Genomic DNA, 24177 nt, shown 5'->3' with positions numbered 1-24177 from the left:
CTATAGTGTCAAATTTAGTACTTGGATACCAAAATTTAACGACTTCGACGCTACTTTATTTATATTAAGTTCAATAATGGAATAATTATAGAAAGAATATTATCAAACGTGTTCATATGAATCATATTTATTTTATCGAGATAACTCCGAGCATTCAACCCTCTCCTCTCCTACCTTCAAAACATAGATTTATCAACTAAGTTAAATAGGCAAGCAGTCAATATCAAGAACACTTTATTTATTTATTTATTTATTTATTTATTATTATTATTATTAAATTTTAATTTTAAAAAGGGATTTTCGTAGAAGAAAATGATTTCCGACCATTCAAATAATTGTATTTAAATTCGTAATAATTACAATATTTAATCTACCGACTTATAATTATGAGTTGTTGAAAACATTTTTTTTAATTAAAAAAAAAGTCTCAAATTAGGTATAATTTCATAAATTAAAAGCTAAGTTATATCAATCAGCATACTTTATAAACAAATAATATACATTTTCTCTCCCATTAAATATAATTCTCTAAACTAGCTGATGTGTGACTTTCATCTAACACCTCCCCTCGAACAAATTACGTCTCCCCCTTAATCAGGGCTCGACTCATTTTTCGACATATGAGGATTCTATTGACATGACTAAATTTAGGGTATGTATAACTCTGATACCATGTTAGATGAACACGACTCTCTACAATAGTATGACAATGTCCACTTTGAGCATAAACTCTCATGGCTTTGCTTTGGGCTACCCCAAAAGACCTCGTACCAATAGAGTTAGTATTATTTGATTATTGTTGGATGATGAAAGTCCCACATTGGCTAATTTAGGGAATGATCATGGGTTTATAAGTGAGGAATACTAACTCTATTGGTATGAGGCATTGTGGGAAGCCCAAAGCAAAGCTATGAGAGCTTATGCTCAAAGTGGACTATATCATACCATTGTGGAGAGTCGTGTTCGTCTAACATGGTATCAGAGCCATGCCCTTGACAAATCCTCGAAGGTACGAAGCCTCGATTAAGGGGAGGCGTGCTTTGTTCGAGGAACGAGTATTTTTTTTATTAATTTAGCGTTGAAAAAAATATATTTTAAATTAAAAAATAGTCATAAATTTTTAATAAAAAAAAAGCAGTTGAGAAAGGAATTGGGGTTTTGACAGTTGAACGAAACGGTCGATTGTTGGGGGTTTGCTTGCTTTGTTAACAAAAAGCTGCAACAAAGTTTGGCCAATCCAATCCAATCCAATCCAATCCAATCCTTGACGCCACCATTCTCAAACCTCCGATTCATTCCCTTTCAATCGAAGTTACCCACTTCCCCTTCGTTTTCTCTTCTTGATCCTCAGTCCCCATCTCTTCCATTTCACCTTCCTCTCCTTTTCTCCACCATTTCCGACAGCTCCCCTTCGCCCATTTCCTTCTATTTACACTTCCATGTCCCCTTTTCCCACTTTCTTTCCCCTTTTCCCCAATGCCTTTGACCCTTATCCAATTTACCCATTAAAACCCAAGTGGGTCTTCCTCGTCGGTGGGTCTCTGTGTTTCTTTTTTTCCCTTTTGTTCTGATCTTTTTTGGGTGATGAACTGATGATGTTTATGTTTATAGATTGCTTTCCAGGTTTGATCTGGACTGCCACGGTTGAGAAGCTCGGGCGGGTGGATTTGGAGTAAGTGTTTTGATTTTGTGCACGATAGGTGTTTGATGTTTTGCCTGGCTGAGTGATCGTATGGTTTTGGCTTGGAATTTTCATGAATTTGAATGGATAATTGGTGGGTTGTTTTGTTCATTCATTGTGGGAGAAAGTTCTGTGGTTTTGACTGCATGATTGTCAAGTTGGGTCTTGAATCTCCATGAAAGCACTTTGTTTCTATGTTTGTGCTGAGTCCAAGCTGTTTTTTTGTGTTGTACTAGATAAGGAAAGGTTGTTTTCAATGATCAATTCTGGGGAGTAAGTGTTTTGATTTTGTGCACGGTTGGTGTTTGATGATTTGCCTGGCTGAGTGATCGTATGGTTTTGGCTTGGAATTTTCATGAATTTGAATAGATAATTGGTGGGTTGTTTTGTTCATTCATTGTGGGAGAATGTTCTGTTGTTTTGACTGTCATGATTGTCAAGTTGGCTCTTGAATCTCCATGAAAGCACTTGTTTTCTATGTTTGTGCTGAGTCCGAGCTGTTTTTTTTGTGTTGTACTAGATAAGGAAAGGTCCTTTTCAATGATCAATTCTGGTTATTTCATTTCGGGGCCTTCATGTAACTACAATGGCACTGCTTCCTTTATCTCGAATTCACTGGTGGAAGAAGAAGGTGCAGGTGCAGATGTTAGAGATGACAATTCTGTTTCTCTCCCTGCATCTTTCTGGGTTAGGGTAGCAATGAGGGTGTCTAGAGCCAGGTGGTTCATTTTCTTACGAAGAGTATTTCACTACCAGAATGGATCAAGATCAGATCTCGGGTCCGATCCTTTCAATTCTAGCTCGTGGATGGCTATGGAACTGATAGCTATGGTGCTTCAGCTGGCCATCACTGTGTTTTTTCTCGCCATTTCAGAGACAGAGAAGCCTGTTTGGCCTATGAGATTGTGGATAGTTGGTTACGATCTTGGCTGCATTCTTAGCTTGTTGCTTCTCTACGGACGATATTGGCACGTTTATTTAATGCGTGGAGAGCGCGTTGGCCTTCCCGACATCGAGCAGCGGAGGAGCAGTCAAGCATCAAGGTATTCCTTAACATGCTACTTTCTCTATATTAGAGTGGATAAAGCAGCTGATGGAGGATAAACAAGGTCTACTTTCTCTCTAGTATAAGAAATTTAGAATCATTTAGAAGTTGGCTGAAAGTACACAGAAAAATGCTGCTTTTCTTTCTCTGTCTAAAAAATTGGTGTTAGGAATCACGAACCTCCGCAATGATATGATATTGTCCACTTTGAGCATAAGCTCTCGTGACTTTGCTTTGGGCTTACCCAGAAGGCCTAATACTAATGGAGATGTATTTCTTACTTATAAACCTATGATCGTTCCCTAAATTAGCCAACATGAGACTCCCTCCCAACGATCCTCAACCACTGAAACTGACTCATTTAGAGTGTGGATGCAAATTTTGCAACTCTTATCTACAACTCCTGTTCAATACGATGTGCAGGAGCTTGCGCTTGATGAACAAATGTCGGTCGTCTCTTGAACTTTTCTTTGCCATATGGTTCGTAATGGGCAACGTTTGGATCGTTGATTCTCGCTTCGGTTCTTTCCAAAGAGCTCCCAAGCTTCATCTGCTATGCGTCTTCCTGTTAGTTTGGAATGCCATCTGCTACTCTTGTCCATTCATACTTTTTCTGCTGCTATGTTGCTGTGTGCCATTGATTAGTAGCCTTCTCGGGTATAACATTAACATGGCATCGACCGACAAAGGCGCATCAGATGATCAGATATCCGAGCTACCTTGCTGGAGATATAAAGCAAGCTCAAAGCAAGCTGATAGTAACAACAAAGGGCTTCCAAAGGAAGATCCAGTAAGTGAAGCATATAATATATACTTGCAATGAAGAATTTGACTGAGTTTGTTTGTTTTCCTTTGCTGTTCTTATAGGAATGTTGCATTTGCTTAGTCAAATACAGAGATGAAGAAGAAGTAAGAGAGTTGCCTTGTTCGCATTTGTTCCATCTCAAGTGTGTAGATAAGTGGCTTTCCATCACATCTTCCTGCCCTCTCTGTAAGCAACAACTTCAAAGATAAAAAGCACTTCAAATTCTGTTCTTTTTTGTTCCCACACATGAATTAGTTGAATGAGTTGAATTCATAGGCTATCCTTAAAGCCCCATAAGAATAGAATTCTGCTGCTTCCACTGCTTTTAAGTTGTGAGAACTTTCTTGGATTGCAGTGTCTACATGTCTGTCTATGTCTATGTAAGTATATTATTTGTTTGTTTTACCGACACGTAGAATGGTTATCGTCCATGTTCATGCTCGTCTGGACTTTGTTTCATTGTGTCATTGTTATCCGCCACTTCGCTATTTTTTTAGTTCAATAACACGTGAGATGAGATTGTTTCATTTCAAACTTGTACTGATTTTTTTTAACCAAGAGAGAAGGAAAAAGAAAGAAGAAGAGTTAAAGATGGCCGTGGAAGCCATGGACGGAGATGGCCGTGGAAGCCATGGATGGAGTAGAGATGGTTGAGAGTGTTAGGTTATGGAGTCACGTTGATGCTTCCACATATTACGGGTAACGTAGGAGACATCTCTATTTTTCTCCTTGGAAATCCTTAGAATTACCACTGCTTAGCTTTCAATTTGCCTCTGACCATCAAATGAAATGTGAATAACCCGTCCTCCTCTCTTTGAAACAAGGGATGCTTCTGATTCTGTCGATGCTTGAAACAATTTAGTTTTCTCCATATTACTATATCTCTAGAGTCAATAATTTTATATGAGAAACTACTTAACTCAATCACTTGTACTGTATCTCTAGAGTCAATAATTTTATATGAGGAACTACTGAACTCAATCACTTGCTACTGTTACTCTTCAGTTTTCTGTTGAGATTTATCCTGTGGAGGTACTCAAATTGGATCAGTGATCGATTTCTAGGTTTTGTCGTAAACCTAGTTGGCTACTTCCAATTACGTAAAACAATAGTTCAAACCGCACTTAAAGGTTGCTGCTTATTTACTTTTTGGATTTTCGATATTATAAATACTTAAAGTTATCAATATAAACCTCTAGCCAATTGAATTTTCGGTATTTTACATGAATTATAAATATATATATATATATATATATAGCCTTTTTAGATGTGATAAGTAAAAGCCAAATTTAGCTTCTAAAACAATCCATAGAACTACTTAGATGTGAAGCGAATTAATAGGCTTTGAGTGCACTGATCTTCGAGATCGTAGAGATGTCAAGGATCGCTAAGTTGATGTAAACATGACCCCATTATCGACTTAGTTACGAGAAGCTTATAAAAATTCATAGAAATTCATCCAAATGATGTTGTACAAGTAGTGTTGAAAATCTTTCCTTGACAAAGATATACAAGAGGCAAAAATAACGAACGAGAAAAAGATCGACTTGGGCTGAAAACTGTCGATGCGAGGTACGATACTTTCCCTGCTGCACAATTTGGAGAGATGTATGCTGATTACGATGAAGAGTTGTAATGGAATGGTGAATAAAATTGTTATGAGTTGATGTTGTTTAAGGTATCGAAATTCTGTTCGATATAGCTTTGACACATCTATATAAAAAAAATAAAAATAAAAATCTATAATTTTAGATCGTACCATATCCATAAAAGTACTTAGACTCATATTAGTTGTCTAACTCCAAATTCCTACCTTGTCTCGCTTTATACATATATAAAAACTCAGACGGTAACAACTCAACTCTACCGCTAGCCAATATTATCTCTTTGTCCTCTTTAAAACACAGTCTGTTAAGAAAAGGTTTCCACATTCTTATAAATAAGGTTCAGTTTCCCTCTCCGACCAATCCCACAATCCACCCCCCTTGGCATTCAATGTCTTCGTTGGCACACCGCCCAGTGTCTATCTCAAATCCACCACTAGAAGATATTGTCCTCCTCCGACCAATATGAGATCTCACAATCCAACCCCCTCGGCGTTCAACGTTTTCGCTGGCACCGCCCAGTGCTTGTCTCAAGTCTACTGCCAACTGATATTGTCCTCTTTGGACTTTCTCTTCCAAACTTCCCCTCCAGTTTTAAAACGATCCGTTAGGAAGAGGTTTTCACACTCTTCCCTCTCCAACCAATGCGATATCTCACACAAACATAACTAATTTATCATATAAAAATTTTCGAAAAATCCTTGCCAAAACAAATGGGAGTGAGGACAAGGAAAGCTTTCCCAACTCCACCTTGTAGTTGTGCTAACCCGAGATGCTACTCACGAGCTGGGAGAAATGGATGGTAGAGACATGATTGGAATCCATGTCGAACTATTTTTGTAGCGACTATTCTAACCCTAAAAAAAAATATTATTATCAAAAAAGAAAAAAAAGAAATAAGCATGGAAGGCTAAAAATAAACCAAAGGTTGTGATTGAGCAAACAGCAAAAGTTGAGGGGTTGAGTACCAATGTCAAAATGTGCTTGCATTTCTCCAAGAACAGGACTCTTATTTTCTTCTTCTTCTTCTTCTTCTTCCACAAATTCACAAACCCTAATTCCATTTCCATCAGAAACTTCAATCCATGGATCATAAACCAGATCACAAGGCTCCGAGGCCCATCGACAGAAACAACCCCAATCACCACCACAAAACGCCATTCACAGACTTCGATCTAGAGGATTTTAAGCAAGGCCCTAACCTGCTCGCCTCTTCGCCGTCCCGATCACTGGCACCCAAGGCACCCTCCTCCGCCAAGGCCAGTTGTCTCTGCTCTCCCACCACTCACATCGGCTCCTTCCGCTGCCGCCACCACCGCCATACCGGCATGCTCCGCGGCCGATCCGTTGGCTCCAATCTCTCTGAGTTGGCTCATAAATCCACTGACCTTATGACATCCTATTCGCCTTGAATCGTTTTCCCAGGGTTTGTTCGTGTTCGTTCTTCGATGATTCTGTATTCGGAAATGAAATTACCAACAAACAATAACTTACTTTCCGAAGAATAAGTTCATACTATCCTCTTTTGTATTGTTTCTCATTCTTTTATTTGTATTGAATGTTCTAATAAATTGGCCGATTTCTAACTTTGATCTTGTTTTTACGCATTTTAGAAACAAAAACAAGTTTCTGAGAGCAATAAGATCATTCACCATTTGTAATTACCTCATACCGGTCGAGATTCATACCTTGGATATCTTCGCCAACAACATTGATGAATCTTTACCTAGATTTCTCGGTCATGATCTTGGCCGTGAAGATGACTTGGAACAAAAACCTAAGCCATTGGTTATTATACTCGTAGTTCGTTTCTTCAAACTCAAGCTTAAGTAATCAAGCTCAAACATAACCAACAAAAACAAAATCAAGAACAAAACGAAGAATCAAAACCTTCAACTATACTCGAAGAAGCCATTTTTCATGGAGCGGGATCGGGGGCGATTCGACATTTTGGACTCTCAAGAACCTTCGAGCTTCTGTATAAGCTTACATTATTTGATAATATTTTGGTTCTTAATATAAATAAATAAATATTTTTTCTAATGCTCAAATTGACACTCCCATATTGGATTCCTACCTTCTATTGGGGAGCTAATGTCATTCCTAGCTCACCGTTTTGATATTTCCCTCTTCAATATACGTGGAATCTCAAAATCCACCTTCATTAGAGGCTCAACGTAGTTGTCGACACACCGCCCAGTATCTTGCTTCATTTCCCTCTCCAATCGATGTGTGATCCCACAATCAAATCGACTCTCATTGGGAGCTTAGCATAGTCGCAAGTACATCGACCGGTGTCTGGCTAGCACACTGCTTGATGTTTCCCTCTTCAACCTATGTGAAATCTCAAAATCCACCCTCATTGGGGGCTCAATGTAGTCGCCGACACACCGTCCAGTGTCTTGCTTCATTCCCCTCTCCAACTGAGGTGGGGTTTCACAATCCTCCCAAATCGACTCTTATTGGGGGTTCAGTGTAGTCGTGGGCATATCGACGGGTGTCTAGCTCTGATACCATTTATAACCGCACAAGCTCACTACTAGTAGATATTATTTTCTTAGAGCTTCTACACACTTGTTCCCCTTTCCAACCGAGGTGAGATCTCACAATCCACTCAAATCGACTCTCATTGGGGGCTCAGCATAGTCGTTGGCACATCGACTAGTGTCAAGCTCTGAGATCATTTGTAACCGCACAAACCCACTTGTAGCAGATACTATTTTCTTAGGGATTCTACACACTTAAAAAAAATGTTTTTTTCCGCTCTCCAACCAATGTAAGATGCAAACCCGCCCTTACCTAAATTTCTACACGGTCTTGTCTTACTTCTTATACCTAAGTGTCAAATGAGTATATTGTAATATTAAAATTTAGCTCTTCAATAAAAAAAAATAATAATTTGTTTGTTTGTGAATTATCTTCGATCCTCACAAATATCCTAAGGGACACTCTATTAACTCGACTCAATTGTCCCACCTCATAATAAGAGTGTACATTCAACCCGACAACCCAACTCAAACTATAGGGGTTGGGTTGGGTTCATTTTTCTAAATCCAAACCGACTCTCTACCAGACTCATGACATCTCTGTTAACTTTTCGCTGACCGAGGAGGAGAGAGAATAAAAAAAAGAAGATTTATTTTATTTTTTAATATTAAAAATCAATAATAAATCCAGAAATAATGAACTGAAATTAGGCTAACAAAAAGAATGTAAGTTGAGCCTACAGCTTACAGCACAAACTATCCAGAGAGGAATAAATGACAATTTGATTGAACAAATCAATCAGCAAAATTGTAGACTGTCGTGTTCCTCTCCACAATCTCCCTTCCTTCCCTACCCTAACAACAAGTTAGCTATACAATGCCAACAACACCTACTACTTCACATTTCATTTTAATCCCCTAAGTTCCCAACAAAATCACTAAACTATGACATAAACATCGCTTCACTTCCTTGGTTTTGTCCACGACGTTTCCGAAGTGTTAACGTTACCATAATACACCTGCTTCGTTGACTCGTCCCAATATGCCTGAAAAAACGCGATGTTGCAAAAAGAAACCCAGTAAGATAACTATCTGGTTCTACTAAACAAGTTCTAGATTAGACAACACGAAAATCAAAAACTATTGTACAAGACGCCTCTAAAAATGGACGTGTTCAGTTCGATTTTCATCATGAGGGACTTAGGTTCTACTAAAGCAAGTTCTAGACTAGACAACAACGTTGATGAATGATTCAGATGAGAGCGCTTAAAGGTTTTGCAAAAGGAAAATCAAAAGCTGTTGTACAAGACAGCCTCTAACAACAGATGTGTTTAGTTCGATTTTCATCTCGAGGGATTGGTTCTACTAAAGCAAGTTCTAGACTAGACAACAACGTTGATGAATGATTCAGATGAGAGCGCTTAAAGGTATTGAAAAGGCAAAAGGAAAATTGAAAGCTATTGTACAAGACGCCTCTAAAAACGGATGCGTTCAGTTCGATTTTCATCACAAGGGGCTTGAAGGTCACGCTCCATTCTACTTTGTAATATCAGTTCATCGTTTCTATAAGGGAAATTACCTGCCATCCTGAGGGGAGATCTTTTGCAATTTCTGCCAGGTCGGGCTGCTGCTGGTTTCCATCTGTGGATGCTTCAGCAGGGGATTGAGTAACGTCACTCGATGATTGCGCTCTCCTTCGCTTTACACGCTCGCGCCTAGAAAATGTAGCAAGCAGAGCTCAAAACCATAGTCTAAAAACGAGTCCTTGAACTCGAATCAGTTTAGTTTGCACAATTGGTTGGAGTTCAAACTAGAAGAGGCACAGAGTGCAAGAGGGATTTCGAGAATATGATAGTTTACAAGACAAATGAAGGACTAAGGAATTGTATTTTGTCATTTGAGCTTCATACCAATCACCGCCAAGAGGCTGAAAGTTGGCGTTTTCTTTTGCATCTCCACTGGCAATTTGCTGTGCATGCCATTCCTGCATCAAAAACATTGGTAAGAACCCAGCACAGATGCAGTAAATTAAATTATCAAATGTATTCTGTTGTATTGTAACCTTTATTTCTCTTTCTCGTTTCCTCTCGAGAATCTCGTATGCATTTTCTGGTTCTTCCTCGTCTTCTTCCAGTTCTTCCTTCGCTGCCTTCCACTGATCAATCAAAATGAATAAACAGAAATGATTCGTCAGGCATGAAAAATATAACTTTATGGCATCCCATACAGAAAGACCAAGGAGAGGATGAGGTAATATATCTATGGATCCGAAAGTGTAACAGCCCAAGACCACCGCTAGCAAATATTGTCCTCTTTGGGCTTTCCCTCAGGTTTTAAAACGCATCTACAATGGAGAGGGTCTAGCCCTATTCCGACCAGTGTCTTGCACCGTCCGGTGACCTGCTCTGATACCACTAATAACAGCTCAAGCTCACAGCTAGCAAATATTGTTCTCTTTGAACTTTCCCTTCGAGGGCTTCCCCTCAAGATTTTAAAACGCGTCCACTAGGGAGACGTTTCCACACCCTTAAAAGGAATGTTTCGTTCCCCTCTCTAACCGATGTGAGATTTCACAGAAAGACACAAGACGTACCTTGTCCAACAAACTCGAAACTTTCTTATTCGATCTCAAGGATGGAGCAACCGCAACTGTCCGCTTTTTACTGCGCAGAGCTGCATAGAAAAAAAACAGCAACAGAACATTAGAGCAGATGCCGTATTGGGAGGCCACTGCATGAACATCTCAGTAGAAGAGTTAAACTGCACTACACTAACGGTTTGAGCTCACAACAGGGTTGATGGATACCTGATAAGATTAATGAACTGTACCCAACAAGTGCTGCTAAATCCTAGGCCATTCAACACACTATAGCGACCCCAAGCCTACCCCTAGCAAATATTGTCTTTTTTGAACTTTCCCTTTCGGGCTTCCCCTTAAGGTTTTGCTAGGGAGAGGTTTCCACACCCTTATAAAGAATGTATCATTTTCCTCCCCAACCGATGTGGGATCTCACAATCCACCCCCCTTCGGGGCCCAGCATCTTTGCTAGCATACCACCTCGCGTCCACCCCCTTTCCGGGCTCAACCTCCTCGCTGGCACATCACCCGGTGTCATCCCATTTGTAACAGCCCAAGCCCACCACTAGCAGATATTGTCCTCTTTGGGCTTTCCCTTCCGGACTTTTGCTCAAAGTTTTTAAAAAACATCTGCTAGGGAGAAGTTTTCATGCCCTTACAAATAATGTTTCGTTCTCCTCCCCAGCCGACATGAGATCTCACAATTTTCCTCTCCCAGTTCCAACCTCTTTTGCGGAAGCTACTATCTAGATAAACACTCCACTCATATTTAGCTCCTTGCAAAAACATCATGATTAAAATGACAACTGCTAAAATATCATACCTTTTGGTTGAACCTTGGAAATTGCAGTTGTATTAGCAACAGCTGAAGGATCAGTAACGGCATTACTTGTTGGCGGAACATCGTTAGTTGGGGAGACTGAAGTAGATACTCGGACGGAGGCTTTCGTGTCTCCACACCCCTTGTCAATTTCATCAGCGGCAGAAGCAGTATTCATACTTGCAGTATCAGAAGATCCATAATGAAAAGTGAAAGAAGGATCAAAACTCACAGATGCAGAATCAACATGCAACTGAGACGACCCAGCAGTACTAAAGATGGAAAGAGAGGACGTTGCGTTTTGAAGAATACCATAACCTTCAGGCACAACACCATTTACAACTAGGGGAGCAGAACCCGTATGCGAATTGGGAACTGCCTCATAGCAAAATGGTGCTTGAGCCAATACAACGTTACATGCTTCTGGATGTCCGTAAAAATCTGCACTAGGTACAACTTCAGGGACAGGATGTGCATAATACTGAATACTAGAATCAGGATAAGACACTTGATATGGTTCAGTGTAACAAACAGGCTGCCCAAGTTGGGTATAAGATGGAGGCATATGATATAATGGTTCAGCTGGTTCATCAGGTGGGGGTGGAGGAACATCTTCATTATCAGGTGGTGGTGGGGGAATCCATTCTTCGTCCGCTGGTGGTGGCGGTGGTGCTACACTGCCATCCTCGTGCCCCATGTATGCAAAGCCAGAAGAAAGATTTGGCTGGGCTTGTTGATCTGGCTGAAGTGGTTGCTCGAACGAAGTAAATGACTTAGCATTGTATATATCTGGTGTACCAGCCACCGTCAAGCTACCTGCAAAACCGGCATCTTCAACTTCCATATCCACCTCCATGTCAACATCTTCCACAGAATGTTCACTCTTGGAAGCCATTTCATCAATTGCAATTTCACTTGCATGGTCAATCACACTAGTAGAGTTCCCCTTAGACGGTGAAATATTTTCTCCATTAGACGGTGAAATATTTTCTCCATTTGCAATGATAGTCAAAGAAGCAGAATCAGTAGGCAAATGAGAATGCTCCAAAGCAGAAATCCCACTATTTTCCATTCTCGCAACATCAGACGCAACATCCGACATTCCCTGAAATTTCTCGTTTCTTACAATGTTTGGACTATCAGTAATCTTGGCTTCATCCAATTGCGACGATACAACAACAGTCTGATAAATTTCTTTGTTAATGTCATCTTCAATCTGTCTAAGTTTCCTTGCCAAGTGTTCCCAGAATGGAAGCAACGATGCCTTATACGGCATCAGCGACTCCAAATCCGAAAGTCTAACCTGAGTTTCCAATATGTACTTTAATGTCCATTCATGACCCCCAGACCTGAAGTTGATGTTTAAGCCATCAGTACAAGAATGTGACATAAAACCCGAAGTCCATTTCTCAATGCTAACATAAGAAGTCAAGAATAAAATTGAGAAATGAATATACATAACACTAAATATATCCCGCCACGACTTGATTGAAAAATAATTTGTTCATAAACACAGTATTAAACTTTTCGGGAGAAAAACCAATGGTTTAGAGGGATAACATTAGAAAGGTTCAATCGGAGGCATGTAGGTTATACATAAAATAATATTACAATAATCAAGAAGAAAGGGATTCATGAGCACAAGATTATTAAGACCAATTATATCACTGCTAAATTTAAAGGTTTAAGTTTTCTAAGGTTTCCTACTGCATTTGGTTCCTCTTTTCGCCCGTGTCCTTGTATCAAAATGACATCCACAAAACCTTCATAATGAAGAAAAGGTTGGGCAAGAAGACAAGGCTTAGGCCTATTCCTCACTGGATTCAATTGAGAACTAACAGCACCATAAGGTGCAATACCAAGCATAGGCACTGGTGCCATCTGAAACTCGGTTTCTTATGCAAAACGGTTAGGTTTTTCTTTTGGTTAGTGTTTGACAGATCTATAAGGTGATCAAAGTGATTGTTTCCCTAAGGCTTACAAGCCAAATGGAAAGGTGATCAAAGTGCTTGCCCAAGTGAAAAAGCTCAACATCATTTGAACAAGAACTAAATGGTGAATGAAGGTTGTGAATAACTAATAATATTCAATTGAGGTGAAAAAGTCAAATCTTACTTCTGTAATGATTTTAATCTCTCTAACAAGCTCGAACTCCAGTTCAGAAGATGTGAAGGAAGATCCAACCCTGATTTCTGTTCCTCATTAGTCACCGCGTAATCAGCATAGATCTCAGAAGCAGCTTTTGCGATATTCACATTGTTTGAACAAGTACTGAAGGCAGCATAGCTTTGGTCAACCTCGGAACCCTGACTTGCAGTAACTGGAACGCCGTTCTTGTAACCTTCAATTTGATCGTTCACTTTAGGCTCATATTTTAAATTTTTTAATAATTATAAAGCATTGTGATTAGCAGACCACTCACCTGTGCTTTCTGCTGAAAAAGCATCTAACCTCCCACCATTAGATAAGCCAGAATCCTGTTTAAATACTGTAACGTTCTCTGGAAATTGAGTTGGAGAAGTTATAACGTCAGTGGCTGATAGAGTAGGCTGAGTCTGAGCCAAAACGACATCAGGAACTTCCCATGAAGTTTCCCCAGTTTCAACATTCCAGTAATAATAATTATGGCTCTCCTCATGCATGACAACCCTCCATCCTGAAATAACATCCCCTGATACTTGTACAATAGATGTGGCTGGTACAGATGTTTGAACCACATCCGTTTCCTTGCTTAAATATCCCAAGTTATTAGTGTCAGTTTTTGCTTCATCTTTGCTCTCCAGGTTCTCAGAAAATTCAGCAGAACCTCGCTCGGGTTCCTCTTGAACAGCCTTTTCAGCAATGATGTCTTCACCGACATTTGCCTCCACTTTCTCACATCCCTCAGCAAGAAGGGCAGCAACCTGGAATCAAGGACAACAGTAAAAAGAAATATATTATTAAGAATAGAAGCAAACTTTGTTAACATGCACAAAAGTGTCATTCGAGGCTCGTTTGGTAAAACATATGAAATGCCTTATGACTATTCAAATTTTGCATCAAATTAGGATCAAACCTAAATTCTCGTTTTCAAAATTTTGCCATCGAAAATATTTTCAGCTTACCATAACAAACAGCACCAAAATCAGCTAAGCAACAAATACCTCAATACTTAAAGAAGTATTACAGTCTTATCATTTATAACATGAATTAGGCTTCAACCCACATTTTATTGGAATTTAAGGCAGAATTAATACATTCTCTGGGGGAGGGGAGTTGAATCACTAATAAATCCTCTCACAAGAGCTAACCCGAAATGAATGAACGTAGGATATCAAATCAAGCTTATTCAAGTTCTAATCCTGATCAGCAATTCAGAAAATAAAAGAAAGATACCTCGTCATTGCAGTCAGGTAACAACGCATCTTGTCCATCATGATCTGAATTTTTATTGGAGTCCTCATCAACTTCATCATCACTATATTGCTCCAGTAACAGCAAGGGATTTTGTGCTTGTTGACCTGAAAATAAAAACACTTCCACATCAAATATATCCAAAACCATATCTCTTAGCAGCACGTCAAAGAATTCCCTGAAAATTTCATGAATATCACAAGGTGTTAGAAACATGAAGTTTTCAAAATTAAAACAGTGCAATTCAACGTGAACATTGAAGGTGTTTGCATCACATCCACCTGTTACACATCCAAGGACAAATGTCAGTGATAACCAAAAATGAAAAGACAGAGACATACGAACCGATGAAAAATTTTCCCTGTCGAAATCTCCAAAAACAGCATAATGATTGAGAGTCATTCACATGTTCATTGTGGCAGTGGCCCTGACCTGGCCTGATCTGATTATTGGTGTCCCAAAGACCACAGTCACCCTATAGACTGAAAACAAATTCTGGGGGCAAATAACACAAAGTCTTGTACATAAAGTTTGAAATATCCACCATTATAATGTGAAGCACTCATATCCCCTTTACATAGTCCTTTTGAAGAACACTGATAGAACCCACCTGAGGAGGATGCTGATTTAGGTAACTTGGTTGTCTGTCTTGAATCTATATCCCCTCCAACTTCTTCATGTGCATCAGAGCCATCTAAATCTCCTAGACAAAGAATAACATATCCCCCATTAAAATACAGACATCTTATATTAACGATCTCCGAAGCTAAAATTACTAGAAGCTGCTATCGAGTATATCAGTGTCACCCAAGATCATATATTAAGGAAACAACTAATATAAAGAGAAATATCACTAACCCTTGAAAGAATTTCTAATAAAAAAATTTAAAAATGAATAAATACTTTTCATTCTACCCTTCTCAGATTGAATCAATGAAACTCCAATATAAACTAATGTAAATTTCTTTGATGCATTCATAGATATACTTTTTCCTTTTTAGTAATCATATAAACCACTTTTGATCTCAAATAATGACCAAACTAATACTCATATGCATAACATTTATGTTTATTGAAGGCTGGATATAGCCAAAAGCAAGAATTTAAAGAAGAAACCGGGAGCAACAATTAGGATGGAATGCATTGATTACAATGTCAAGTAAACAAAGTTACATATCAAAGACCAGAGCAGCATTGTATTAATCACAACATAAAGCCAATGAAAACTCGTGCCATGAATGAACAAAATTAAAAAATGAAACAAACAAAAAGAACCACCTCAAAAACTCACGAAAGAACAGAAAAAATATGTTTACACAACATTTAAACAAGCCCCCATGCCCTAATCAATCTGAGTGAGCATTAATTCCAAACAGATAGAAGCCCAACTCAATGAGTTAAGAAAACTAGCCACCAGGAGATCAAAATTCACTGCTTCCATTACAAAATAAACAAATTGAAAATGGAAAAGAACATTCAACAGAAACTAACACAACCCTACATGAAGAAATAAACAAATTCCCAACACAATCAAATTAGCAACAAACAAACAAACATATATCGACAAGCGCGATTATACAAACCGCGCATATAACACAAAAGGGAGAACCAAAAAACGGAAAACTACCGGAGGGCTCGGCGAATAGATCAAGCTTGACACGGCGACCGGCGTTGCTTAGAGCTGCACGTCGACGCTCTCTTCTCTTTCCCATAGCAACAAGAATAAAAAGAAAGTGAAGGGATTCAGTGGATTGTGGGATGAATACAGGGATCCGGTGGATCGAATCGCCGTTGATTTCACAACCGAAGATCGGAATGGAGGAGAAGAGAGACGGCGTTGATTTCTAGCTCGACGACGGCCCAGTTCACTTGGGCGAATTAGGTCTAGGTTGCAAATCGATTCTCCGTAATCTAACTGCTAAGCTTCTGAAGATCTTAACAAAAGTTCTTGAAGATCTTAAACTTAAACAACAGATTTGTCAATCGATTCTGCACATCTTATAGGGATTTTGTGTCCTTATTCCGTTTCACCATTGTAAAATCGATTTCTGTCTATTTTTGTAACTATCACAAATTAATAAAAATACCGTTTTTCGCTTTTTATCTCAACAAAATTTTAATAATATTCTTAAAATTTAAAATAAAAAAAATAAAAAAAAAAAAAAACTTTATGTTAGATGAGAATATTTAATGTTTTATTTAAAAAATACGCCGTATATTTTATCAGTATTAATATTCTTAAAACTTTTATAAAAATTAAAAAAAATTTAGGATAATTTATGAATTTAGTATAGAGATATATTAATTATAAAAACGCTTTAAAATTTTGTTTACTGCAGCATTAATTATACGAATATTTTTTAATTTTTTTTTAAAAAAATTAAAATATTAATATATATTTTTTAAAAAAATTTAAGAGTATTTTTTAAATCAATAATTAAAATTTTGAATTATATACTAAATTTTTAAAAGAATAAAAAATATTATTAAAATTTAAACGATATTTCAAAAATATTCATAAATTTTAAATTTTTATTAATAATATATTTAATTTTTTAAAAAAAATTAAAAATATTCTTAGTATATGGACGAATCTATATGCTTTTAATTATACCCAACTTTATAAAAGTTAGTTAAATACATAATTTTTAAATATAGTACTAATTATTTTTTAAATTGTTAAAAAAAGTTAGAAAAATATTTAGGATATTATTGAAATTTTGAATTCAAAAATATATATTTTTATTGATTTAAATGTAATTTAATTAAAATAAATCTTCTCCAACGTTCTTCGTCATAAATTTCACCGTAGAATCCTCTCCTTCTCTTCCTCATCCACTTCGTTTCAACTTATCCATTAACGTCATCATCTTCGCAACTTTTCAGGCTGTGCCATGGGAGTTCTCTCGTTCTGGAGCTTGTTTCGCTCTCCTTCCGCCGTCAAATTTCCTAGGTATGCTCTTCCATGGCGGAATTTCTTTACTCCACTCGGATTCTATTGAATTTTGTGTTTCTCTACACAATAGTAGGTTTCCCATTGCGTTTTGTTGCATTCATTGAAATATACTTCAGGTGTCCTGTGTTAAAATTTTATATTGTGATTACGTGAGATCCCACATTGGTTGGGGAGGAGAACGAAACACCTTTACAAGGGTGTGGAAACCTTTCCCTAGTAGATAGGTTATAAAGGGGAAGCCCAAAAAGGAAAACTCAAAGAGGACAATATTTACTAGCGGTGAGCTTGGGCCGTTACAAATGGTATAAGAGTCAGTCATCGAGTGATATACTAGCGAGGAGGGAGAGCCCTGAAGGGGGTGGACATGAGGCGATGTGCTAGGAGGAAGCTGAAAGGGGTTGGATTTGGCTGGGGTCCCACATTGATTGGAGAAAGGAACGAGTGTCATCGAGGACACTGGGATCCGAAGGGGGTGAATTTGGCTAGGGTCCCACATTGATTGGAGAAAGGAGCAAGTGTCATCGAGGACGCTGGGCTCTGAAGGGGGGTGGATTTGGCTAGGGTCTCACATTAATTGGAGAAAGGAGCGAGTGTCATCGAGGACGCTGGGTCCCGAAGGGGGGTGGATTGTGAGATCCCACATCGATTGGGGAGGAAAACAAAACATTGTTTGTAAGGGTGTGGAAACCTCTCCCTAGGAGACGCGTTTTAAAATCGTGAGGCTAACGGCGATACGTAACGGACCAAAGCGAACAATATCTGCTAGCGGTGGGCTTTGACTGTTACAAATAGTATTAGAGCCAATTATCGGACAGCGTGCTAGCGAGGACGTTGGGCCTCCAAAGTGGGTGGATTGTGAGATCCCACATCAGTTGGAGAGGGAAACGAAGCATTTCTTATAAGGGCGTGGAAACCTCTCTGTAGTAAACGTGTTCTAAAATCGTGAGGCTGATGACGATACGTAACAGACCAAAGAGAACAATATCTCCTAGCGGTGAGCTTGGACGGTTACAAATGGTATCAAAGCTAGTCAGTGGGCAGTCTATCAGCGAGGACGTTGGGCTTCCAAGGGGGGTGGATTGTGAGATCCCATATCAGTTGGAGATGGGAACGAAGCATTCCTTATAAGGGTGTGGAAATCTCTCCCTAGTAGACGCGTTTTAAAACCATGAGAACTAACCGCGATACGTAACGTGCCAAAGCAGACAATATCCACTATTGGTGGGTTTGAGTTGTTACAAATGGTATCAATGCCGGACATCGGGTGGTGTGCCAGTGAGGACGTTGGCTCCTAAAGAGAGTGGATTGTGAGACCCCACATTGGTTGGAGAGGGGAACAAAGCATTCCTTAGAAGGATGTGGAAACCTCTCTATAGTAAACACATTTTAAAACCTTGAGGGGAAAACCCAAAGAGGACAATATTTGTTAGCGGTGGGATTAGACTATTACACTATTTTAAGTCCGGTGTCAAAATATGTCATAACGTCTCTCTCCTCCTTTCAATCAGGATGATTGTTTAATGTTTCAAACTGTTCTTCAATCCAAGAGCTTCAAACCTTAAATTCTGAGAATAGATATCTATATCAAACGATACTCACTTCTTGACAGCTTATGAATGGATGTTCTTGTAGTTTCCACAAAACCATTTACATGGCTGATGAAGTATCCATATCCAAGCATCATATGGTCAATCACGTAGACTTTTTTTCTGTCAAACGATTTCCAAGAAGGCTGTTCTCGCAGTTCATTGGTTCGTATCCCATCTTGTTATATGCAAATCCTAGTTTCGGTGCACCGATGATGGACGTGCAAGAACCGGAAATAGTTCGGTATGTATTTCATTTGTAACTTTTTTCTTGAAATGTTCATATCATTTTCTTAACATCACAATGAAGAGGGCTGCCATGACCATCCATCAAAACTGCTTCACATGTTCTCATTTGGAATTGTTGTTTAAATTTTGAAGCTTTCAGGACGCTAAAGCTCGACAGTGGAGTTCGGATTCAAGGTAGAATTTCTTTGTTTAAAATCTCAAGATTTAATAAATCTTTTTGTAACGACCCAGGCCCACCGCTAGCAAATATTGTTCTCTTTGGGCTTTTCCTTTCGGGCTTCCCCTCAAGGCTTTAAAACACGTCTACTAGGGGAAGATTTTCACACCCTTATAAAAGATGTTTTGTTCTTTTCCCCAACCAATGTGGGACATCACAATCCACCCCCTTCGAGGCCCAGCGTCCTCGCTGGCACTCATTCCTTTCTCCAATCGATGTGGGACCACCACCAAATCCACCCCCTTTAGGGCTCAGCGTTCTTATTGGCACACCACCTCGTGTCTATCCCCCTTCGGGAAACAGTGAGAAAGCTGGCACATCATTCAGAGTCTGACTCTGATGCCATTTGTAACGACCCAGGCTCACCGCTAGCAGATATTGTTCTCTTTGGGCTTTTCTTTTCGGGCTTCCCCTCAAGGCTTTAAAACGCGTCTGCTAAGGGAAAGTTTCCACACCCTTATAAAGGGTGTTTTGTTCTCCTCCCCAACCAATGTGGGACATCACAAGTGTTTATAGATGAACATGTTTGGTTGTAACGTAGCAGCGTTTTATGGCATTTTGAATATGGTATAGCTTGAGTTCCTTCTTCATACTGATTGTGATGATGTGATGAAAACTACATTATTTGTGTTCAATGATTGTTCTTTATAATTCTTGAATATGAAAACAAATGAGGTCTATGATTAATGATTTCACTGTAGTAACATTTTTAGTTCCAATTAATAGAAGTTTTTGAGGGAGATGGAGCAGAAGCACATGAAGGAGATTTGGTGGAGTTCAATTATGTCTGCAGGCGTTCAAATGGATATTTCGTTCATAGGTAATGTATTTTTCTGGTGTTTTAGCTACTAACTATGCAAATTTGTTTATGGTTGGAGAGGGAACGAAGCATTCCTTGTAAGTGTGTGGAAACCTCTCCTTAGCAGATGCGTTTTAAAAACCTTGAGGCGAAGCCAGAAAAGGAAAGTCCAAAGAGGACAATATCTACGAGCGGTGGGCTTGGGTTGCTACAAATGGTATCAGAGCTAGACACCAAGTGGTGTGCCGGCAAGGACGTTGGGCCCCCAAGGGGGTGGGGATCGTGAGATTCTACATTGGTTGGAGAGGGGAATGAAACATTTCTTATAAGGGTGTGAAAACCTCTCTCTAGCAGACCCGTTTTAAAAACTTTGAGGCGATACCCGAAAAGGAAAGTCCAAAGAGGACAATATCTGCTAGCGGTGGGCTTGAGCTGTTACAAATGGTATCAGAGCCAAACACCGAGCGGTGTGCCAACATGGACATTGGCCCCCAAAGGGGTGGATTGTGAGATCCCACCTTGGTTGGAGATGGGAATGAAACATTTCTTATAAGGGTGTGGAAATCTCTCCCTATCAGACGCGTTTTAAAAAACCTTGAGGTGAAACCCGAAAAGGAAAGTCCAAAGAGGACAATATCTGCTAGCGGTGGGCTTGAGTTGTTACAAATGGTATCTACAAATGGTATCAGAGCTAGACACCAACTGGTATGTCAGTGGGGACACAGTAGATTGTGAGATCCCACATTGGTTGGAGAGGGAACAAAACATTTCTTATAAGGTGTGGAAACCTCTCCCTAGCATACGCGTTTTAAAAACCTCGAGAGGGGAAGGCTGAAAGGAAGTTACAAGGTAATCCCTAAAGCACAAGGACTAAATCGTTCCCATTGCCTCTGTTATCATATTCACAGCACGGTAGATCAATTCAGTGGAGAAAGCACACCAGTAATCCTGCCTTTGAAAGAAAACCAGGTAATCTCTTCTTTTACATCAGTTCTTCGAGAAAACTATGGGGGCGATAAACTTTCGAGAATTTATATTAATTATGGTCGTTCTATTTTTCGATGTGCAATGATCTGTTTACGAGTGTGTAATTGTCAATAGCGGATATGCTTGTTGTCCATTTTAGTGTGTCAAAAGCTTCAGTTTATGTAGCCTATCACTAGAACTTTGCTGGTTTTTGGAAGATCCTCTGTTAGTTAGCTTGTATAATCTTCTCTTTTTAAAAACGCTTAGTTTGCTCGATCGGCTTTCGAGTTTTGTATCATTCGATGATTGGATCAGCTTTCGAGTTTTGGCGTTTATTACTGATTTGTTTCTTATAGATAATAGAGGGCTTGAAAGAGGTTCTGGTTGGCATGAGAGTTGGAGGTATTGTATGGATATTCAATCATCTTTACTCATTTTGTTCTTATGCTTATTTACCCTTAGCCAATCAGGCTGTTCATGGCTTTTATTATGCAGAAACCTCTTCAACTTCATTGGATTAGCCTTGTATTTTAGGTTCTATTGTCTTAACTTCTACCTTTTATATTGCTTTGTTTGCTTCACGACTTACGGCTGAAATAGGAAACGAGAAACATAAACGTTACTAGACCACTTAAATCTTGCACATCTGTTAATAGTATATTTCTCATATGCAATCGGTTGGAGTGAGAAATGAAGCATTCCTTATAAGGGTGTGGAAACATTTGTCTAACAGACATGTTTTAAAACCGTGAGGCTGATGGCGATACGTAATGAGCCAAAATGGACAATATCTGCTAGGCGTGGGCTTGGATTGTGTTACAAATGGTATTAAAGTCATACACGGGGTGGTGTGTCAGTGAGGACGTTGGGCCTCCAAGGGGGTTAATTGTGAGATCTCACATCGATTGGAGAGGGGAATGAAGCATTCCTTATAAGGGTGTGGAAACCTCAACCTGGCAAGAGCATTTTAAAACCATGAGGTTGACGACGATACGTAACAGACCAAAACGGACAAATTTGCTAGCGGTGGGCTTGGGCAATTACAAATGGTATCAGAGTCAGACATCGGGCGGTGTGCTAGCGAGATCCCACATCAGTTGGAGAAGGGTATGAAGCATTCCTTATAAGGATGTGGAAACCGGCCAAAACGGATGCGTTTTAAAATCGTGAGGCTGACAACGATACGTAACAGGCCAAAACGGGCATATCTGCTAGCGGTGGGCTTGGGTTGTTACAAATGGTATCAGAGTCAAACATTGGGCGGTGTGCCAGCGAGAACACATTAGGCCCCCAAGGGGAGTGGATTGTGAGATCTCACATCAGTTGGAGAGGAGAACGAAGCATTTCTTATAAGAATGTGGAAACCTCTGCCTAGTAGACACATTTTAAAATCGTGAGGCTGACGGCGACGTAACGGGCTAAAACGGACAATCTCTGTTAACGGTGGGCTTGTGATGTTACAAATGGTATCAAAGTCAGATACCAGGCGGTGTGTCAGTGAAGACACAAAGCTCCCAAATGGTGGATTGTGATATCCTACATTGGTTGGAGAGGGGAACAAAACATTTCTTATAAGCGTGTGGAAACCTCTGCCTAGTAGACACGTTTTAAAACTGTGAGCCTGACAGCGATACGTAACGGGCCAAAACAGACAATATCTGTTAGCGGTGAGCTTAAGTTGTTACATGAGAAGAAGAACAAAGTTCACCCTGTATTGGAGTGTCATTTTTCCTTTTAACACAGAAATGCGTTTATTATTTGTTATCAGGGAAAAGAAGAGCACTTATCCCTCCTTCTATGGGTTACATAAATGAGAATTTGAACCCAATTCCTGAAGAGGTAAAGCAAAGTTCTCTCTAATCATTCTTTTACTAGCATTAACATCATAGATTATCCATCTTAATCACTTGTTTTGGTCGTATTATTTCTTAAGCACGACAACGTTGGTCGATAAAATTAAGTTTGCTTTGTTGCAGTTTGGTCCTCGACGTAGTCTTTTATCGCATCGGAACGAGCCCTTGATATTTGAGGTACAACTTTTGAAAGTTCAATGAGTATCATTCTCCGTCGATATCGACTTAGAAAGTTCATTCAATGAGTGTTGATATTTGAAAATATGAGTAGAAAGTTCATTCATGGTGGGCTCACATCATCGTTATGTGGTGTGTCCCTTGCCATTATTCAGCTATAGCACTTCGACTGTAATCAGAGGCCGAACAAACGTGTAATTGCTATTGAAAAATCGAAAGTCAGAAGACAAATGTTGATATTTTCTTTTTTGTATCAGAAAAGAACCTTCTCGATGATCATAGCATTGACTTTCTATGTTATTAGTAAAGTGCAAGAGCGTTCTAGCAGGCTTGTTACCTTATTATTATTCCGAACTTGACATCCATCAAATCATTGGTGCGGGGTGCTCCCGTTGGCCTAATTACACGTGTTTTTGTAGCTTTGGCCACATACTAAGGTTGCAAAATTGCGTGGCAGATGACATTGCCAATATGGCCATGGACACCAAGGGACACTTCGAGTTATGGTTTGAGCTGTTTGTTTGTAAAAATATTAGATTTTGGAACAAATAAAACTTTAATGTTAAATGAAATTAACAAAATTATACAGACTTTGTCATTTTTTTTTTTTTTTTTTTTTTTTTTTTTTTTTTTTTTTTTTTTTTTTTTTGGAGAAAATAAGGTTTAGAATCTAATCTCGTGTTCGATTTTCGGTTAATGGTGCTTTTTTATAAAAGATTAGTATAACTATAAAGTTTTGCATTATTTTATGTAAATTGTAAAAGTCTATAAATTTTTAAATATGCATCCAATTATGGTTAAAAACTAACTAGATGTGTTCGTTTAATCCTTCATGTTGTGGTCCCCACAGAGCTTACGGGAGAGGGATTGGAGAGAGATTTAGATATCAGTCATATCCCCCTACATATGCTAAGCAGTTGTTATCTCTCTCTTACTTGTTTATATAAAGTCTTTTTCAAAAT

At 39.0% G+C, this 24177-nt stretch overlaps 4 protein-coding genes and 1 long non-coding RNA gene across 11 annotated transcripts; 3 read left to right on the top strand and 2 right to left on the bottom strand.

Annotated features, from left to right (window-relative positions):
- Window positions 1-1174: 1174 nt before the first annotated feature.
- LOC111476537 (E3 ubiquitin-protein ligase At4g11680-like) lies at window positions 1175-4058 on the top strand. Of its 2 annotated transcripts, XM_023120238.1 has the most exons (5): window positions 1175-1533; window positions 1612-1672; window positions 2202-2724; window positions 3150-3516; window positions 3594-4058. In XM_023120238.1, exons 3-5 carry the CDS (start codon window positions 2222-2224, stop codon window positions 3738-3740), a joined length of 1017 nt encoding a protein of 338 aa, XP_022976006.1. In that variant the 5' UTR covers window positions 1175-1533; window positions 1612-1672; window positions 2202-2221; the 3' UTR covers window positions 3741-4058. The 2 variants fall into 2 exon arrangements, with proteins under 2 accessions (XP_022976006.1, XP_022976007.1); XM_023120239.1 differs by lacking the exon at window positions 1175-1533 and having other exon boundaries at window positions 1548-1672.
- A 1739-nt stretch (window positions 4059-5797) lies between these two features.
- Window positions 5798-7110, bottom strand: LOC111476543. Its single transcript, XR_002717104.1, has 4 exons — window positions 6824-7110; window positions 6338-6589; window positions 6104-6189; window positions 5798-5992 (listed from the first exon to the last, which is right to left on the bottom strand). It is a non-coding gene; the product is annotated as an uncharacterized LOC111476543 (long non-coding RNA).
- Window positions 7111-8303: 1193 nt separating this feature from the next.
- LOC111476534 lies at window positions 8304-16457 on the bottom strand. 2 transcript variants are annotated; one of them, XM_023120235.1, is made up of 11 exons: window positions 16040-16457; window positions 15023-15115; window positions 14395-14519; window positions 13442-13922; window positions 13135-13360; window positions 11023-12368; window positions 10215-10294; window positions 9684-9776; window positions 9532-9605; window positions 9201-9336; window positions 8304-8667 (listed from the first exon to the last, which is right to left on the bottom strand). In XM_023120235.1, exons 1-11 carry the CDS (start codon window positions 16122-16124, stop codon window positions 8584-8586), a joined length of 2823 nt encoding a protein of 940 aa, XP_022976003.1. In that variant the 5' UTR covers window positions 16125-16457; the 3' UTR covers window positions 8304-8583. The 2 variants fall into 2 exon arrangements, with proteins under 2 accessions (XP_022976003.1, XP_022976002.1); XM_023120234.1 differs by lacking the exon at window positions 16040-16457 and having other exon boundaries at window positions 14395-15115.
- On the top strand, window positions 12755-12989 carry LOC111476542 (60S ribosomal protein L39-1-like). The gene has a single exon (XM_023120249.1). It carries the CDS (start codon window positions 12790-12792, stop codon window positions 12970-12972), a length of 183 nt encoding a protein of 60 aa, XP_022976017.1. The 5' UTR covers window positions 12755-12789; the 3' UTR covers window positions 12973-12989.
- A 744-nt stretch (window positions 16458-17201) lies between the features above and the next one.
- Window positions 17202-23553, top strand: LOC111476541 (peptidyl-prolyl cis-trans isomerase FKBP16-1, chloroplastic). Of its 5 annotated transcripts, none has more exons than XM_023120246.1 (8): window positions 17202-17365; window positions 19001-19198; window positions 19343-19377; window positions 20147-20240; window positions 21128-21188; window positions 21542-21587; window positions 22954-23024; window positions 23119-23553. In XM_023120246.1, the coding sequence occupies exons 1-8, from the start codon at window positions 17307-17309 to the stop codon at window positions 23137-23139; spliced, it is 585 nt and encodes a 194-aa protein (XP_022976014.1). In that variant the 5' UTR covers window positions 17202-17306; the 3' UTR covers window positions 23140-23553. The 5 variants fall into 5 exon arrangements, with proteins under 5 accessions (XP_022976014.1, XP_022976015.1, XP_022976016.1 ...); XM_023120243.1 differs by having other exon boundaries at window positions 17204-17365; window positions 23162-23553; XM_023120245.1 differs by having other exon boundaries at window positions 17213-17365; window positions 18978-19198; window positions 23162-23553.
- Window positions 23554-24177: the final 624 nt, after the last annotated feature.

Source organism: Cucurbita maxima, unplaced genomic scaffold, assembly GCF_002738345.1.
Source record: "Cucurbita maxima cultivar Rimu unplaced genomic scaffold, Cmax_1.0 Cma_Scf00003, whole genome shotgun sequence".
Classification (NCBI taxonomy): Eukaryota; Viridiplantae; Streptophyta; class Magnoliopsida; order Cucurbitales; family Cucurbitaceae; genus Cucurbita; species Cucurbita maxima.
This window is presented reverse-complemented; position numbering and strand designations above follow the sequence as displayed.

What these genes read in the sequence shown, in the direction of transcription:
- LOC111476542 (XM_023120249.1), top strand. Translation starts at nt 12,790, where the DNA reads ATGAAGAAAAGGTTGGGCAAGAAGACAAGGCTTAGGCCTATTCCTCAC.
- LOC111476541 (XM_023120243.1), top strand. Translation starts at nt 17,307, where the DNA reads ATGGGAGTTCTCTCGTTCTGGAGCTTGTTTCGCTCTCCTTCCGCCGTC. An exon ending in CAGTGGAGTTCGGATTCAAG is followed by an intron (nt 19,378 to 20,146) that starts GTAGAATTTCTT and finishes TCCAATTAATAG; the next exon opens with AAGTTTTTGAGGGAGATGGA. An exon ending in AATGGATATTTCGTTCATAG is followed by an intron (nt 20,241 to 21,127) that starts GTAATGTATTTT and finishes TCATATTCACAG; the next exon opens with CACGGTAGATCAATTCAGTG.
- LOC111476537 (XM_023120238.1), top strand. Translation starts at nt 2,222, where the DNA reads ATGATCAATTCTGGTTATTTCATTTCGGGGCCTTCATGTAACTACAAT. An exon ending in AGGAGCAGTCAAGCATCAAG is followed by an intron (nt 2,725 to 3,149) that starts GTATTCCTTAAC and finishes TACGATGTGCAG; the next exon opens with GAGCTTGCGCTTGATGAACA. An exon ending in GGCTTCCAAAGGAAGATCCA is followed by an intron (nt 3,517 to 3,593) that starts GTAAGTGAAGCA and finishes CTGTTCTTATAG; the next exon opens with GAATGTTGCATTTGCTTAGT.
- LOC111476534 (XM_023120234.1), bottom strand. Translation starts at nt 14,814, where the DNA reads ATGACTCTCAATCATTATGCTGTTTTTGGAGATTTCGACAGGGAAAAT. An exon ending in TTTCGAGTTTGTTGGACAAG is followed by an intron (nt 9,777 to 10,214) that starts GTACGTCTTGTG and finishes TTGATTGATCAG; the next exon opens with TGGAAGGCAGCGAAGGAAGA. An exon ending in AACGAGAAAGAGAAATAAAG is followed by an intron (nt 9,606 to 9,683) that starts GTTACAATACAA and finishes TTTTTGATGCAG; the next exon opens with GAATGGCATGCACAGCAAAT.